We start from the raw sequence: 19,964 nt of genomic DNA, 5'->3' as shown, positions 1-19,964 counted from the left end.
GTAGTCCGGCATATAGAAACATTTTATGAACCTTAAATCAAAAGATTTGTATTGTATCGACCTAGTATTTGGAGGTGTGCAATAAGCTATGAAAAATGAAAACCTCGTAAATAATAATAAACACAACCTCATTTGAGATGAAAAACACGTATATCAAGATATACGAGGTTATCATAGTTACTTGGGCAAAGGCTCTATATTATACTGCAAGGATATTTACGTGTTTTTCATAGTTAAAATTTGTTTTTCCAATTTAATAGCAACATTTAACGCTTTTAGTTCTGTGCCAATATCAGATATTTGTCTCAGTGTTCTCGAATTAAGTAACGTAATTTTTGTTTTTAGGTTATAGAGGGTGAGTCATGAGGAACTGTACATACTCCTACCTCGTATAGTGGCTCCTATGGGGAATAAAAAATGACCATTAAAAAGTGTCTGTTCCCATTGTTTAATAATATACAGGGCGAGTTTCGCATTTTGACAGAAATTTGTATTCGTCATAATTTTTGAACGGTCGTTACACTATTACCACCTAATCACCTAATTTATTCAAACTAGAAAAAAATCAGGTCTGGCTTTAAAAAAGTTAGTTCGTTTGTGTCTTAGAAAAAATTTCACCCTGTATACGCTTTTTGAAAACTCTAATATAAATTTTACAAATTAGACAAATAGGCAATTAAAATGGCATATTTATTTTTTTCTGCACACGATTAGTTAATTTTTTATAAAAAAATCAAATTTCACTATGCATTAAAAGTTTGGTAAAGTGAACCATAGATTAAAAAAAAAACTTTTATTACAAAAATTCATTTTTTTTGCACGAATAAGTAATTTATGTTACCATCCAATCAACTGATTTATTCAAACTAGAGAAAAATCAGGTCCGGATTTAAAAAATTAGTTCGTTTTGGTCTTAGAAAAAATTTCACCCTGTATATGCTTTTTGAAAACTCTAATATGAATTTTACAAATAAGACAAATAGGCAATTAAAATGGCATATTTATTTTTCCCCAAACGATTACTTAATTTTTTATTAAAAAATCAAATTTGTCAAGATCGAAATTTTAACCTAAAAATGAAAAAAAATGAACTCACGGTTTAACTCGCTACAACTCTGTTCCATTTTAATATTTTTTTTCTGAAATTTTACAGCACATACCTCTTACCATTGTCAAGGCTATGAAAATTGTTGTAGACTTTCAGTCTTCTTCTTTTGAAAGTTGCAAACTTGTAAATCGCAAAAATAAGGTGGAAAAATTTAAAATTTATCAATTTGATCACGTCTATGTTAAACTATAGAGTCCAAAAGAAGTGTTATGGGAAGTTTTAGATCTAGACGTGTTATAAAAAAATGGTAAATCTTTTAATTTTAAGAAAAACGTTGTTTTTGTAAATTAATTTTTGTAAAAAAAGTAAATTTTTTTAAATCTATGCAAAAACTTTGCCAAACTTTTTATGCATAGTCAAATTTGATTTTTTTTAATAAAAAAATAAGTAATCGCGTGGGGAAAAAATATATATGCCATTTTAATTGCCTATTTGTCTTATTTGTAAAATTCATATTAGAGTTTTCAAAAAACATATACAAGGTGAAATTTTTTCTAAGACCCAAACAAACTAATTTAAATCCGGGCCTGATTTTTTTCTAGTTTGAATAAATCAGTTGATTGGGTGATAACATAAATTAAATATTTGTTCAAAAAAAGGTTCATTTTTGTAATAAAAGTTATTTTTTTTTTTAAATCTATGGTTCACTTTACCAAACTTTTAATTATTCATAGTCAAATTTGATTTTTTTTATAAAAAATTAAGTAATCATGTGGGGAAAAAAATAAATATGCTATTTTAATAACCTATTTGTTTAATTTGTATGAATCATATTAGAGTTTTCAAGAAGCGTATACAGGGTGAAATTTTTTCTAAGACCAAAACGAATTTATTTTTTCAATCGGGGCCTGATTTTTTTCTTGTTTGAATAAATCAGTTGATTGGTGGTAACATAAATTAAATATTTGTTAAAAAAAATTAATTTTGGTAATAAAAGTTAATTTTGTTAAATCTATGGTTCACTTTACCACACTTTTAATTCATAATCAAATTTGATTTTTTTATAAAAAATTAAGCAATTGTGTGCGGAAAAAAATAAATATGTTATTTTAATTGCCTATTTGTTTATTTTGTAAAATTCATAGTAGAGTTTTCAAAAAGCTTATACAGGGTGAAATTTTTTCTAAGACCCAAACGAACTAATTTTTTTAAAGCCGGCCCTGATTTTTTTCTAGTTTGAATAAATAAGTTGATTAGGTGGCAATAGTGTAACGATTGACCAAAATAAGAGACACATCGATCTGACCCTTCAAAAATTATGGCGAATACAAATTTCAGTCAAAATGCGAAACTCGCCCTGTATATTATTAAACAATGGGAGCAGACATTTTTTAATGGTCATTTTTTATTCCCCATAGGGGCCTCTATATGAGGTAGGAGTATGTACAGTTCCTCATGACTCACCCTGTATTATGCAGAAAATCAGTTTTTTGCCTCTCCTGTATAATTGTAATTTAATGAGATACGAGGTTTTCACACTAAGCCATCGATAGATAACATGTTGAAGAATAAAAATGATATTGGGCCTCTGTGTGCTTTTGTCCTAGGGGTGAGTTTCACCCCTTATAAGGGGTGAAAAAATATATGTTTAAAATAAGTTCGGAAATGGATAAAACGTCTAATTCTAAGTACCTCTTGTTCTATAGCATTTTTTCACCAAGTTAATACCTTTCGAGTAATTTTCGAGTAAATACCTTCATTTTTCAACAAAAAAAACACGTTTTTAGGCGGTTTTTGACAAATAACTCAAAAAGTAAGTGTTTTATCGAAAAAAAGAGTTTTGACAAAAATATAGCAAATTAAAAATTGAAAAAAATAATGTATTTATGAAATCTCTAGACCCAGTAGACACAAAGTCCTAGCTAATGAAAAATAGGTTCATATCCGTCAAATTTCAAGTGAATTATTTCAACGTGAAATAACCAAAAAATCATGCACTTCTTGGAGAAGAATCATGACAACTTTTTAAAAGTGGTTAAAAAAATATGTATATCTATTTTTAAAAAAAGTTTATAGCATCAAAAGTAAGCAAGTTACGCTGAAAATAAAGTACATCTCTTTTTTTTTTGGTCGAAAAACTCGGGAAAGTCACCTCCTAATTACCATCTTAAATCACATTCATCATTACCGCTTCACAAGTTATTTTGCTCATGTATTATTTATATGATCTGTAAGTATCATCGGTTCAAAGGGCTTATTTAAAAAATTGGTTTTAAAGTAAATCTGTTTTAATTTTTAATTTTGAAATTTTTTTTTTTTTAATAACTTAAAATTTATTAGTGGGACCAAAAATCACAAAGAGTAAAAAAATGTAATTTTTGCTGTTATGATATTTTGATTTTTTTTTGGAAGGCAAAAATTTGTTAAGATATGGGTGTTCTAAATTTGCATACACTCGTGATTATTGACTAGTTCAAGTCCTTTTAACTACAGCCCCTTCAAAAATAAGCACCTTGAACCGATGAAACTTACAGACATAAACGACACATGCACGAGTAAAACAACACTGAAGTAAAATGGATTAATTTCATTTTTGATGCTAATTTGGGGGTGACCTTTCCGAGTTTTTCGACCAACAAAAAGAAATCAACTTTATTTTCAGCGTAACTTGCTTAATTTTGATGCTATAAACTTTTTTTAAAAACACATATACATATTTTTTTAAACACTTTAAAAAAGTTGTAATGATTTTTCTCCAAAAAGTGCATGATTTTTTGGTTATTTCACGTTGAAATAATTCACTTTGAAATTTGACGGATATGGCCTATTTTTCATTAGCTAGAACTTTGTTTCTACTGGGTCTAGAGATTTCATGCATACATCATTTTTTTCAATTTTTAATTTGCTATATTTTTGTTAAAACTATTTTTTTCAATAAAATACTTATTTTTGAGTTATTTGTCAAAAACCGCCTAAAAACGTGTTTTTTTTTTGTTGAAAAATGAAGGTATTTACTCGAAAATAACTCGAAAGGTACTAACATGGTGAAAAAATGCTATGGAACAGAAGGTGCTTAGAATTAGACGTTTTATCCATTTCCGAATTTATTTTGAACATATATTTTTTCAGCCCTTATAAGGGGTGAAACCCACCCCCAGGACAAAAACACACAGAGACCCAATATCATTTTTATTCACTAACATGTTATCTATGTCTTTGCCAAATTTCTTGTCAATCCAAGCGGTGCTTTAAAATTTAAAGCTAAAACCGTGATTCAATGTATTATAAGTTGCTGGCCGTTGCTAAGGGCAACCGACACAATAAATCACAGTCGTAACGCAAAGTAAATCTCCACTACATTTTAAAAATCATTTTTAATAATTAAATGTAATTTACGGTTAAAATAATTTTTATTTTAAGATAACATAAGTCTTTCTTTAGTCAATGACTGTGAAATAATTTCTTAATTGTTATAAATAAAGTCACTACGATTTAAGAAAACAAAAACAATTATCTTGGCTTCAGTTGGTCGTAGAAAATTTTTATTTGGTTTTGGATCTTTATTTTGTCTTCAGAAATAATAACTTGTAAGTTAGAAACTTATAGGATGTACAGGGGCGGCTTTAGTTCTAAATGTTTATAACGAAATTTGCCCCCTTATTTTCAAACCCGAGATAAGAGGTTGAAAAATGTTATACGCATTTATTTACATCCGAATATGAAAACATAAGTCTTTGGAAGGAGAGTGAATCTTGGATTAACTCTGTACGATTTTTTTTTTCAAAAAGTTATAGCCTGGGACATTTGACCTCTTGGGATAAACAAATAATAATATCTAAGCAACAAGTTTAACAATCGGGCACTACAAATTTTTTTTATGTTTAGTATTGAATGATCTTCATTTTAAAGCCCTAAAAAATACGTAAAAGGTATTTTTACAATAAATAAGGCAATTGCAAAAAACTGCCATTTTGGACGTTTCGCAGGCTGTTTTGCAATAACGTATTAACAAAATTAAACTTACTATAGCTCAAATTGTAGGTTTTTTAATTTACAATAATTTTTTATTCAAAAGTTTTTCTCTAAAATGAATATCCTAAGCTGCAAAATTAGAAATGTTTAAAAATTGCATATTTAACAAATGAAAATCGTCATAAATAAAAAACCGCACAAAATTTTTGGTTACAGTTTAGTATAAGTTATTCCTGGCATCGTCCTTTACAACACGTGATAGGTTTCAAAAATTCCTGAATTATATCACGTTTTTTCACCCACAGCCTGGGGTATAAGTATCTTTTATATGTTAATTTAAGTTACCACCACTCAGACAAATGTTAATGGTATTGAAGGATACCTTCCTTTTTTGACGAAATGACCCTGAAGATGCTCTAGGAGCGAAAGTATACTTGGGCAATATTTAATAGAACGCAGTGCTCGATATCTGCCTTTTTTTTCGTAAAATTCATATATATTCGAGCATTCATCCACTTCCTATCTTATAAATATAACTTGAACTGTATCTTACGCAGTGTTAATTATGCTAAACTGATTTTATAATAATGTAGTTATTAGTCATAAAAGTATTATTTTGAGCTAAACATGAGCAACAATCAAAAGTAGTTCTTTGTTATAGATCTTGCCAAAAACGTAATATTATTTTTGGGTGATGGTATGTCGATACCAACAGTAGCAGCAACAAGAGTATACTTGGGAGGAGAAGAATTTAAGTTAGCTTTTGAATATTTTCCGTATACTGGATTTTCAAAGGTAAGTTTATTACCAATTATTCGTTAACTTCTACATGTTAATACTAGTCTCAATACTAGTTTGTAATCGTACTATAAATTTTTTAATGTGTTTGTTGTTGTGACTGGTGATATTGCAACCAATTGATATATTAGACGGAGAGGCAGCGCCGAAAAATCTCTCTGAATTTACTAAAGCTAGTTTTTTCACAGTTGATTACCGTGCTCGTGTAGAGAAAAATACTGCGATCGGTCAAGCGAAACGTAGAACAGATGATTCTGACAGCTTGTCAAAGTTGCTTACCTGCGGAGGTAATTAAATCCATTTACTAAAGCTGAAAATCAGTACACACATTCTAAATTGAATATAAAAAAAAGTTATTATAGTCGGTCAGCTGTATGACGGGACAGAGCCGGTCGGACGGCCCCAATGAATGTACAGGATTATTCAATATATTTTGACCCCCTTGTAAACTGCTTTATTTACAAAAAATGTAAAATACAAAAGTTATTCGATTTTTTAATTATGATTTTTTGACCTACATATCGTACTAGTGACGTCATCCATCTGGGCGTGATGACGTAATCGGCTATTTTTTTAAATGAGCATCTTTTAGCACTTATACTTTTGCCCAAATATTCGGATATCGCAATGCAATAAATAGGGACCCTAGGGTAGATGCTCCAATAACCTCTATTTCTCCGATCGGAGTACGAAGGGAACCATTCCCGTTGGAACTTTACCGCGCTGAGCAGATGGGACGTGAATTATAAATTGTTAAATTCTCTCATCTTAGCATCCCTCTTAGCATCCGCTATGGCTTGCAAATTTTAGAAGCCTCGGAGGTATAACCAGAGAAGGTTCCCATTGTTTTCAATCTGGTGGGATGTAGAGTAATATTTTTGGTATTGTTTTATGTGTTATTAGATTGAAAACTTAGTCTTTTGCTAGCAGATTCCGCTAGGACATCCCTGCCATTTCGTTCGTTGTAATCAGTGACTGCACGCCGGTGGTTTGTACTGGTTGGGTCAGAGAGAGCAGCATATATGTGCCTCCTGATGAGAGACTAATAAGTTTCGAAACCGGTAGAGGTGCTTGCTGATCTCTCTGATTGAACTAGAATATAATGCGGCTGTAGTTTCGTGTTGCAACGAAATTGAAAATGGTTAGTCATTTTTTATTAACTTCTATTTCTTTGGCAACATAGGACGAGCATTGTCGTGCTCGACAATGACATTACGTGAGAGCTTCCCTGGACGTTTTCGTCTTATTGCTTGATGAAGCTTGTTCAAAGATGCATTGTACAGGCTTGCGTTGATATGTAATCTAGGGCCTGTAAACTGTATAAGTAAGGGTCCTCTACAAGCAATGGTTGCTATCCTCAGCAGTGGTTGCTCTCTACATTTATTCCCCTACCCAAAAAAAGTCAATGCAAAAAGATGTGAGGATCACAGACTCATTAGCCTGATGAGTCACACTTTAAAAATATTCTTAAAAATACTACATCAAAGATTATACAAAAAATGTGAATGGGACATCAGTGATTCTCAGTTTGGGTTTAGGCAAGGTTTGGGAACAAGAGAAGCAATAGTAGCAACACAGGTGTTGGTCCAAAATTGTTACGATCAGAGGAAGGACGTATTCCTGTGCTTTCTAGACTACGAGAAAGCGTTTGATCGTGTCCAACATCACAAGTTAATGCAGATCCTCAAGAAGCTTGATATAGACCAAAAAGACATAAGATGCATTGAAAACTTGTACTGGTATCAGGCAGCACAATTAAAAATAGACAATTCTATATCCAAATCCATACATATAAGAAGGGGTGTTCGGCAGGGATGTGTGCTTTCCCCTCTTTTATTTAACATTTATTCGGAAGCCATATTTCAAGAGTCTTTGGAAGATGCAGAGATGGGAATCAAAGTGAATGGAGTATTAATCAACAACATACGATATGCTGATGATGCTGTCTTAATTTGCGACAACATAGCAGATCTTCAACAACTTGTCACTATAATCGGAGAATACAGTAAGCGAATGGGATTAGAGATTAATACCAAAAAGACCAAATTCATGATCATCTCCAGAAACTTGAATGCATTTGAAAAATCCACCATAACACTGAATACTAAGTCCATTGAGAGAGTGAGCAAATTCAAATACCTAGGAACGTGACTTTTTGAAGACTGGGCATCGGACAGGGAAGTAAAATGTCGCATTGAGCAAGCTCGACAAGCTTTCGTAAAATTCAGGAAGGTACTGAGCTGCTCAGAGTTCGACCTTACACTGAGACTAAGGTTTACTAAATGCTATGTGTGGTCGGTGCTGCTATATGGCATAGAGGGCTGGACACTCAAAACGAGGGATATAAACAGATTAGAAGCCTTCGAAATGTGGCTTTATCGCCCTATTCTAAAGATACCATGGACGGCGAAAGTCACAAATGTGGATGTCCTTAAAAGAATCAACTAAGAACGTCAGCTTTTCGAAAACATCAAGAAAATAAAAACGGCGTATTTGGGTCACATCATGCGAAACGAAAAATACCAGTTCCTTCAACTTATAATCCAGGGTAAAATTGAAGGCAAGAGAGGAATAGGACGCAAGAAAATGTCCTGGCTCCGAAACATAAGGCAATGGACAGGGATTACCGACATACAATCACTGATCCACATTGCAAGAAACAGAGAGTTAATGGAAAATGTGATCGCCAACATCCATTAGTGGATTTGCATTTGAAGAAGAAGAGAAGGGTCCTTTATAATTGAAAAAAAAATGTTTGCTACCGCACGCTGAGGAATGCACATTTTGAGGAATTGTTGAAACAACAAACGTCATTTTTAAGTGACAATACTTGGAAATTGTCAAATACAAATGATAGGATCTGATTAATGTGACGTTCAAACTTAACTAACATTGCAGAGAGTGTGCTGAGTACTTACAATTGAGGCGCTCAGAGCAACAGTGGCCTAACCCCAAAAACGAAGTTTTGAGATAAATGCAATCTTTGCATTCGTATTTCCATTATGCTTATGACATGGCACTACAAATTATGTAGCGCCACTTACCCAAATATTATAGAGGTAGGTTGTGTAGACCCTTGTTAATCCGAAGATTTAATGTTGCTGCTTTTATTGATATATTAATCTATAAATTCCCTATTTGTGGCTTAGGTCACTGTTCTTCTGAGCGCCTCAACCGTTTCCAAGAATAACCTGACCAAAGATTGGTTTCAATGGAACAGCTAAATGACTTAACGTAGCAAATTGTTAGTTTCAGACCAAAAACTTAATATTTATATTAATAAGAAAACTTAAGTTATTTATTTTCAGGGAAACTTAACTAAAGTATCTTTTGAATTAATTGGGTGATATAATTATTTAAAATGTTGAATGAAGCACATATTGGAAGCAAACTACAAATGAAATAAGCAATTTTCAAGCATGTTTATGAAAAAGAACTTTCAACAAATGTTCAAATAACGTATTATTCAACATTATTCCGTTTAAAAAATGGAATCCGTCCCCCATTTTTAATGATCAAGACCTAGTATCCTAAACGTTAACAGCTTAAGTTAGGAAAATATCATTCCTCAATTATTTAACTTTTTTTAAATGAATATTTTGATATTTTTGAGCTGAAAATGATAATTGTGTAAGTATTAATGAATATAACTTGAAGTCATCTTTCAAATTTAGTAAGTATTACTACTATAGTGATTCATATAGAATCACTTAAATTAAGTTTACGCAATGGTGGCTGCATATTGATACGTAATAAAAACTATGAACATAAACCTTATTTAAGGTACACAAAAGATTTATTTTTGTTAATTTTAGGATTTAGAAAATATATTGGGGAAAGAAAACAATCAACTGTAAATATCTACGTATCTCTGGAAATAAACTTTCTATCAAAAAAGAAGACTAAGTTTTCAATCTAATAACACATAAAATAATATTAAAATATTACTTTACATACCACTAGTTTGAAAACAGTGGGAACCTTCTCTGGTAATAACCTCCGGGGTGTCTAAAAAATACCAGCCATACGGATGCCAAGACTATAGGAAGATGAGGGAATGTTACAATTTATAATTCACATTCTATCTGCTTATCGTGGTAAAAATGTTTAATTTATTAATGCTTAATTTATTTACTCTGTTTGGAGTACGTAGAAAACCTTCTCGTTGAAGCTTTACCACGCTGAGCAGATGGGATGTGAATTATTAATTGTAAAATTCCCTTATCTTCCTATAGTCTTGACATCCATATGATTTGTATTTTTTAGTAGCCTAGGAGGTTGTGACTACACAACAGCGGTTCCCAACCTTTTTAGCTTGAGACACACTAACTTAAAAGCTCGTTCAGCCACGGCGTACTTGGGTAAATAATCTCTATAATGAGTATAATCATAATTTATTGTTAAGTGAATTTCGCGGCACACCAGTTTGCCGCGGCACACTGTTTGGGAACCTCTGCTATAGAAGATTCCCACTATTTTCAATCTGATGGGATGTAAAGTAATATTTTAATAAAACTAGGAAGAGGACGAAAAGACCAAGATGCAATATTTACTGTAATAAAACAATTGAAATAATTGAAATGAAACAATATTTTAAATCCAAGACTTCTCGTTGAAAGAAACTGCTTTCTGGTTACATCCTGAATCTTCGGCTTTATAAGCACGGAGGCGATGAATATAGAAGAAAGTATAAAGGACAATGGTCACGTATCTACTCACTTTTCGTCTAGAAAAAAGTGCCGAAAGGCAGTTTTGTTTTAATTTGATTCAGAGTTGGACCACCATCTACAGATAGCTATTTCTGCATCTTACGCTTCATCAGTGTAGCTATGCAGTCCCAACTCTGAAAGAAAAATCAACAAGCCTGCCTTTTTAAGGGAAATCACCGCGATGCAGTAATTCCACCTTTGAGACGCAACACAGCGACATCTCTAGTAAAACTAGGAAGACGACGAAAAGACCAAGATGCAGAGTTTACTGTAATAAAACAATTAAAATAATTGAAATGAAACAATAATAGTTATTTATGTACCAAGTCAGTAAAGTGACCCTTTATTGAACGAGTCTGATATTATGAGCCGAGCGAGCGTAGCGAGCAAGGCGAATAACAGACGAGTTCGATAAAGAGTCTTTACTGACGTGGTGCATACAAAATTTTATCGCCAATCATAAAAAACATTAACACTTACTAACACTTACTTAATTATATCCTTCTAATGAAAAAAGAGTGTGTGTACTTAGTCCTTATAATAGTCTAAGTATGTTAATATTAAACACCATTATATTAAACCATTAATATTAAACAAAAAAGTTTTCCTAACGGGGGAATCGAACCAAGTACTGACACGTCCGTAGCTAGATACACATACCGCTAGCCCACGCAAATGAAAAGACATTATACATAAATCATGTAAATCATGGTAGATTCAAGGATATGAAAAAGAACTTTACGTACAATATAATATGTAATAGTAATTTTATTTTTGTTGAATTACCTTCATCATTAAAAATAATCGTTATCAGGTGCATTTAATAAGAAATTTAGCACTTCTTCTTGCGGCAGGGTTTTTGATTTTTTGGGAATATAATTCCTTCCTTTTTGTTTCAAAAAAGCTGTAAATTTTTTTAAAATTGCTTATATCTATGTCTTTATTTGTGGTCAAAGTTGCCTTTAATATTGAATAATAGGACCACATAGTCGATGGAGAATATTCTTAAGGCAATTCAGAGAAATATGCTAGTAAGACACTTTCATTATAATTTATAATACAATTTTTTTCACGCCATGCTTCAAATTTTATGTCATATTGCCTATTTTTCGATGGATTTTGCTGGGAGAAGCTCTGAAACTGCCTCTAACGATTTCTTGCGTATTTCAGGTGGCGTTCATGTAATTTCTTTCATTTCCAAAGCAGCACTACTGTACTATAATTTGATATTCGTTTTAACACTTTTATTACAATAAATACAATTTTCAATTTAAATTTTTTAAATATGACAGTGATGACAGGTGACTTCTACATGCCGCTTTCGATTTTTAATCGATAGATAGTTATCAATATTGAATAATTACTAAATCGGTAAAATTTTGATTAATTTTATATGAATATAATTGCAAAATACTACAGAATTTCAGTTTTTGGTATAAATTTAATTAACAATAACGTAAATTGTGTACAATATTTTCAATAATTAAAGTAAATAAATTTTAAGTTCACTCAAATAAATAATCGATTACTGCCATCGACCACTTACATTTAATCTCGGTTAATTTGAATAATCGCGGCAGGTAAAGTAAAATTCTTCTTTAAGTACAATAAAGTGTTACTTTACTGCCGCAAATGGCGTCAAATGAGTACAATAATGAATGACTTTAGTGACGGTTGGCGATAAACAATATTTTAAATCCAAGAATTTTCGTCGAAAGAAACTGCCTTCTGGTTACATCCTGAACCTCCGGCTTTATAAGTACTGAGACGACGAATATAGAAGAAAGTAGAAAGGAGAATGGTCACGTATCTGCTCGCTTTTCATTTAGGAAAAAGTGCCGTAAGACCGTTTCGAGTACTCAAAAATCTGAGTAAAGGAGAGCAAGGGGGAAAGGCAGTTTTGTTTTAATTTGATTCAGAGTTGGACCACCATCTACAGATAGCTACTTCTGCATCTTATGCTTCATCAGTGTAGCTATGCAGTCCCAACTCTGAAACAAAAATCAACAAGCCTGCCTTTTTAAGGGAAATCACCGCGATGCAGTAATTCCACCTCTGAGACGCAAAACAGCGAGATCTCTAGCAAAACTAGGACTAGTACAACTTGCTCATTGTTTCATTTCTACTACTACTATCGGTTTACAGCGTTCTCCGACGCCTTCCGACTCCTAATCGCCATTCTTCTCTATTTAACCATAGATCTGGAGGGATTTCTCTTTCCTCTAGTTCTTTTTCAATTCCCTCCATCCAGCTTCTTCTCGGCCTTCCTCTTTTTCTTCTCCCTTGTGGTGTCCATGCCAAAATCTGTTTAGGGATCCTGTCATCTGGCATTCTCTGGACATGGCCGTACCATACCAGTTGTTTTGTTTTTATGTCATCAATTATTGTATGTGTTACTCCCATCATTTCTCGTATTCTCTCGTTCGGTATCCGATCTCTTCTTGATTTGCCTGCTGCTCTTCTCCAGAAGTCCATTTCTGTTACTAGTAACATTTTCTGCGCTCTTTGTTGCAGTGGCCAAACTTCACTGCCATATGTGATAATACTTTTAAGTATGCTACTGTATACGAGCTGTTTGTTCGCTTTAGATATTGTCTGGTCCCACAGAATGCCGTTCATCATGGATATGGTTTTTCTACCCTGTATGTTTCTGTCTTTTATATTATTGTTTCATTTCAATTATTTTAATTGTTTTATTACAGTAAACTTTGCATCTTGGTCTTTTCGTCGTCTTCCTAGTTTTACTAGAGATGTCGCTGTTTTGCGTCTCAAATGTGGAATTGCTACATCGCGGTGATTTCCCTTAAAAAGGCAGGCTTGTGGATTTTTGTTTCAGAGTTGGGACTGCATAAATAATAGCTACACTGATGAAGCATAAGGTGAAGAAATAGCTATCTGTAGATGGTAGTCCAACTCTGAATCAAATTAAAACAAAACTGCCTTTCCCCCTTCCCCCTTAATATTTTAATATTATTTTATGTGTTATTAGATTGAAAACATAGTCTTTCTCTTAACAGACGTCGCTACGGTATCTCAGCCATTTCGTTCGTTGCAATCCGAGACTGCGAGCGTTGGAGTATCCTGGTTCACTCAGAGAGAAGAGCACATGTGTCTACTGAAGAGGGAAAAAGAAGTCCCGAAACCGGTATAGAAGCTTGCTGCACTCTCTGATTGAACTAGAATATAATGCTGTTAACTATTAATTATATTATTTTTATTGGCATCTTTGTACATGCTATTCAATAGAGTAGTGGATTTATAGTTTTTTTATGTCTTTTATATTACGTCTTAAACAAGGATATCGCGTGATATATTTATATCAGTTCTTGCCTCATTACTTCTTTTAATCGCTGGAACTTACAGACTCCAAACCATTTTTAATCGACACTTAAACATTTTCACCCTGGTACAATGTTTTCCTTGTATAACAATTATAATTATTATGATGTATTATTATATGTATAATATAATTATATAGCAATTATAAATATATACATCAATTTTTATTAATTACTTATGAATCTTTCAGACGTACTGTGTTGACCACCAAACTGCAGATTCGGCATGTTCAGCAACAGCGTATTTGGGAGGAGTAAAAGCAAACTTGGGCACTATCGGAGTATCGGCGACAGTAAATAAGAAAAATTGTAGTGCCATGAATGACCCTAAAAATCACGTCCAATCTATCGCCCGCTTATTTCAGTTGGCAGGAAGAAGAACAGGATTGGTTACCACAACTAGAGTTACTCATGCTTCACCTGCAGGTTAATACTGATCCCATCTTTATTATTACTAAGTATTATATAAATATATTTAAGGGGCTTTTTCATTTGTTGAATGGACTTCTTCCATATTTAATATTTTTTCTCGATGTTAGCAATAATTTTTGGAGTCGTAATTTTTTTTGTTGCATCTTACTTTCTACAGTTGTACTTTAATGCTTTCTACAAAGGCTAAAGGCGGACCAGAAAAGTGGAGGTTATCGTGAAGGAGGTGGTAAAAGTGGAATCGCGATGCGCTCGTCAAATACCCAAATATGAAAATTAGAAGTGGATATGGAGAACCATAGAGTGAAAACCAAGAAAGATAAAGAGAATCACAGGGGACCTCTAAAGATATAGGAAGACGACATAAGAGTATATACCTACTAAACAGTAGAGAAGAGATGCGCAGGAGCTCATTCGAAACCTGGTGGCTTTTCTTTGCCTAATGCAAAGAACTGTACATTTGCCATGTTGTCACACTGACATAAAATGTGATAAGCAGTTTTTTCTTCTAGTTACTTCTACAACTTTGAAACGAAAAAGCAACAATAGACTACCCCAGCTAGTTGAAATACTATTCGAAAATAATATCTTAACCAACCAAGATAGCTATTGTTCACCCCAGCCTAGCTGAATCTCTCAAAGTGTGTGTTCGTCTTGTCCTAATCTTAGAAATGAACTATGAAAGTTTGGAATGAAAGGAAACAAAACAATATTTTTAACCAATCATGTTTATTGTTCAATAAAAATATAATAAAAATGTGACTTATTAACTGCATTAACAAATATATTTAAATTCTTGCCAAAAACTAACAATTTGTGGATTATACTTATAGCTTTTGGTATCTGGTTTGATGGTATCTTCTTGATGTCGAATGGTACTGCTGTTGGTTCTGCAACGGGCTCTGGGGTTGTAGGTGTTCAGAACCACCAGGCCTACAGGTGTTGGTTGGTTGCAGTCTAGATGAAGTTCATTGTTGCAGTCTAGATGGTTTTGTTCTCGTTGTTCTATCGCCGGCGATTGAGGGTTGTTGAAACTCCCGGAGGTTGAACGGTGATCTTTTATCCCAAAAACTAGAAGAATAATGCGTGTATAAGTTTTGAAATCAAGAAGAAAAGGTACACTTTGCCAAAAAGTATTCAAAAAGTAGCAGATGGCAAGGGGTAAATTAAATAGAATTAAGATGAGGAGAATAGTTAAAACTTAATTACTATATGTGCATATATGTAAATTAAAAAGATATATTTAAAATTAAAATATCAAAACACATGCTTTTAGATGGGAGGTTAGATATAAAAAATATTCGAAAAAGCTGTTAGATGTTGAACTGTGATTCCAAGAAAAATAATAATGAATATTTTTACCCCAAGAGAAGATCTGATTTGGAATGAAATAGCTATTATCAGCTCTGTAAATGCTTTTTATAATATTACCACCACAATTTTGAGAATTGAAATGACAGCGTGAACTGTAAAAAGGTAGGCATGTTCCGTATTAAGACAGATACTTACAGAGTAAGAATATACGGGGTATGTTCAGTATGTCCAATTGATGATTTAGATTTTAGATGAAAAGAGATATAGTAAATAGAAGATAATAAAAGAGGGTAACAAACACTGGTTTCTAAAAAAAAATATGTTTTTCGGACCAAAGTCATATTCACCTTAACGTTTTTATCAATTGAGACACAATAAGACACAAATAGACTTCTTTAGTTTGAACGACCCAATATCATTATAATGCAATCCCTTCGCATTAAAATATTACCATTTGGTAAAATATGTCTAGAAATAGGATAATTGTTCATTCTATTGTTAAAGATGAGGTCCAGTATTCAGATAAGATTAACTCTTAACTACCGACGTGGATGTTTCAGGACGTAGACTCTGACATGCGGTATGTCATACTTGTGTCTATTCCCCTTTGTTTTCAATATAAACTGGTTTTATCGACGGGTTTTTGACAAAACATGGTAAGCATCATTTTTCCGAAAATGGGATTTTTATATTAAATGGTTCCTTACGATAGTTTACAGCTGATTCAAAATTATTTTTCCCATAATAACATCGTAAGTGTCTAAAATTGAATTTAATTTTTATCGTAACCACCGCATTTCAACCTCATTTTGTGCCTTTGGTATCGTAAACGGCAAGGTAGTACCGACAGATAATAGTAAATGCTATAAATCTTGTCGGTTACGTTTGCATATTTTGCCGCTTACGATAAGATTAAATGACCAAAATGACCGTTAAAATTACTCAGTGTTATCTTAAATGTGTTAGAACTCAGTGAAAATTTTATTTCGGTAGAACAATTTAAAACCGAAAATAGTGGTAGTTTTGATAAAACCTGTTATTCAATAGATGCGGTAAACTTTTAATACTTGTTTTTATGGTTTATTGTCTTTTTAATAGAGTTTGAAGTCTAATTTACTAATTTGTTAATCACATAACCTATGTTTTTTAGTTGTTCATGTGCAAATATCATAAATATTATATTTGCAACAAAAATATATCAACTTGTAGTAAGTTCAGTGAAACCTGAAACCAATGTATGGGAGTCAATATAGAACGAATATTGAAACATAGTTTTTATTTCCAAACAATTTTTTATTCACAATTTTTGATATTGTGAAATATAAAGCTACTTTCCTCTTGAACAATATTCATATTTTTTGACCTCGTATGAAATTAATAAAATTTAATATCTGATAGTTTTTTTTAAACTGATAATAAAAAGTTATCAATAGCTTCCAAATTACGCAGACATACTGTAGAAGAGCTCAAAAAAATTATATTTATAATTTTGTAAGCTTGTTATTAAACGTATTTTAGATAAGTTGTACAGAAAACGGTTTTGATGACTTTCTACAAACATTTTTTTAACTGATATTTTTGGGTTATTTTATTACATTTTTTATCTTTCTTAATTTTCCCAAAAAGAAGTTGTTTATTTCATATCTAAAGCAAAATATTTTAGTGCATTTAAAAAAATACATCTTAATTAAAAAACACCTATAAAACTGTAATATCTGTCCAAAATTGAGTAATAGCCTCTTAAGAGCACACAGTAGCGATCAACAGGTAGCAACAAGCGCGGTCCAAGATTGCGAAAGTTCTGCGAACTTTCAAAAGAAAGGCAACAGTGCGTCGGTAATTCGACACTGACAGTGACATTTATACTATCAAAAACAATAATTTTTATACACATAGGCGCGAAATGTTGCCAAGTCAGTGACGTTCGATTTCTTGTTATAAAAATCGATTTCTAGTAGTTCCAATGTGACACAAAATCTAGGCACGGGATAAAAAAGTTTATTTGAAGAAATTGTATTTTTTTGTCTTTCTTAATGGCGGTACAGGCTCCTTTTTTCAATATTTTATTTAGTTATGGAGTAATTTCCATATACTAACATATTTATGAAATTGGCTCTGTACCGCCATTCTTTATTATATTACGAATAAGTGTGCCAACTATCTCGACAAAATATTCACAATTAGAGCCGCAATCTTGGAACGCGTTTGTTGCTACCTGTTGATCGCTACTATACTGTTTGCTCTTAAAGTGGTAGTTATTTTGTAAAACTACGAATTTTTCAAAAATTACACTTTTGGGAGGTTGTATCATTTGAATTAAATTTTTGAGATTTTTTTGAATAGAACATCATTTAGTACAGTGTCACAGAGTGTCACTGATTAATATACGTATTAAATTTTATTTTTCTTTGTTGATTTTTATTATTAAAAATATTTTTTCTGTTAAGATACTTATGTTATTTGTGAATATTCATTTATATATTGATACCTTGAAACTATCGTATGTTTATCTTAAGCGACAAGCTTCAACTAAAATTTACACAGACAAAGTCTAACAAAGTATCGTATGTTACATAATTTTATAAAATAATGTTATATTACAGTTTTTTTCTTACATTAATATTTTTTATGTACTAATTTATCATAGTTTCAAAATTTTAATTATATTAACCAAATTGTCGGTAGAAGAAAAATCGTCTCCTGTAAAATGTGAGTTTTGTCGGTTACGATGTTTTGTCAAAAACCCATCGTTATATCACTGCACCTATTTGTTTTTTGCATCAACTATGGAACGATTCTTCACACTGCTGTAGAATATAATACTGCTCCAAATAAAATAAACTTTATTTTTTCAAGAAAATTATGAACGGATACACAATATTAAAAAGAATAGTGGGGGTTTTTGCTAAATCCTTTATAAACTGAACTACAAAAAACCTTGAATATTGCTTACTCATAAATACATACTCAAATATTGCTTTCCACTTGAAGGTAGAACAACTGGATCAACTTGCTGCCATACTAATAGCGAAAGAATACACTGGACTGCTTTTAACTATAAAAATATCAATAATTCGAATCACCATCTATCAATAATTCGAAAAAATGTCTCGAATAAAAGTTGTTTACTTTTACATAAGGGATCCAAATCTGCAATAAAAAATGGGGGTTTCTATTTAAGATTTTAAAGCTACCCCCACCCCACCTCTAGGGGGTAGAGTGGGGGGTCGTATTTGGTGTCATTCCATAGATGTTTAAGTGCTCCATTGTGCAATGGTACACATAGAGCATGATACACAATGGTCAATTATAGAATTATAAAAAACAATTAATTAGAATATTCATTTTTCTAACTATTTCTTTTAGTAAATCCTTCATTAATTTTTATACCATCCACAGGAGTATACGCCCACACGGCCTATCGTCGTTGGGAAAGTGATACCAAAGTAATAAAAACTGAATACGATCCCAAAAAATGCGAAGATATCGCTCACCAACTTATCTTCGGGGAGACAGGCAAAAATCTGCAGGTCATATTAGGCGGTGGACGAAAGAACTTTCTACCAAAAGAAATAATCGACGAAAATGGGAATCAAGGAGTAAGATCTGACCAAATGAATCTAATTCTTGAGTGGACTAAACAAAAGGAAAGTATGGATAAAAAGTATGAGTATGTATCTAACAGGGAACAACTTCTTAATATCCAAAATGGTACGGAATACTTACTAGGTAAGTAACTCTATTAGGTAGGTAACTATATTAAAAGCTTTAAGAAAAAGGAGAAATATTCTAAATATTTCATTGTAATTATGTAAAATATTTTTCCACCTACCTCTACCGAAAGTATACTTTTCCGGACCTGATTGTAGGGTGCAAAGTTGTACTTTTCCTCCCTAGGGAGGAAAATATTTTTCCTCCCTAGGGAGGAAAAGTAAAAGTGACGTCATGGTATTTCATTCATGAAATATAACTTATTGACGCCCTGTATAATATCTATTTTCTATTACGAAGTATCTATACATTTTAACATTTATTTATAAAACATCCTGTATTTTGCAGAATGGTAAAAAACAGTAATTTGTTATTTTGATTTAACAATGTTTACATTAATAATTTGACTTATATTTGACAGTTGACAGTTATATTGTACCTACTTGTTGTTTTAGTTCTAATAAATTTTGTTGGTTAGTTACATAAATAAATTAAGTAAAAATGAAAAAATGACTTGTTATTTGAGGAAGGTGGAAAACCCATATGTATAACATGGGAGTAAAGTGCCTTTTCCTCCCTTGAATGATTACTGCCCTCCGCTACGCGTCGGGCAGTAAACTTCATTCTCGGGAGGAAAAGTTACAC

At 32.2% G+C, this 19,964-nt stretch overlaps 1 protein-coding gene across 1 annotated transcript in view; it reads left to right on the top strand.

Moving 5' to 3' along the window:
* The window catches only part of LOC126882726 (membrane-bound alkaline phosphatase-like), a 124,168-nt gene that overhangs the window by 87,048 nt on the left and 17,156 nt on the right, over positions 1–19,964 (top strand). Inside the window, exons 3-5 of the mRNA XM_050647715.1 lie at positions 5,682–5,815; positions 14,057–14,291; positions 19,008–19,337. Of these exons, the coding sequence (XP_050503672.1) occupies positions 5,682–5,815; positions 14,057–14,291; positions 19,008–19,337 (699 nt within the window). The remainder of the gene's footprint in view (positions 1–5,681; positions 5,816–14,056; positions 14,292–19,007; positions 19,338–19,964) is intronic.

The sequence above is a fragment of the Diabrotica virgifera genome, chromosome 1 (assembly GCF_917563875.1).
Source record: "Diabrotica virgifera virgifera chromosome 1, PGI_DIABVI_V3a".
Taxonomy (NCBI): Eukaryota; Metazoa; Arthropoda; class Insecta; order Coleoptera; family Chrysomelidae; genus Diabrotica; species Diabrotica virgifera.
The sequence above is the reverse complement of the archived record's forward strand: the minus strand, read 5'-3'. Positions and strand labels throughout refer to the sequence as shown.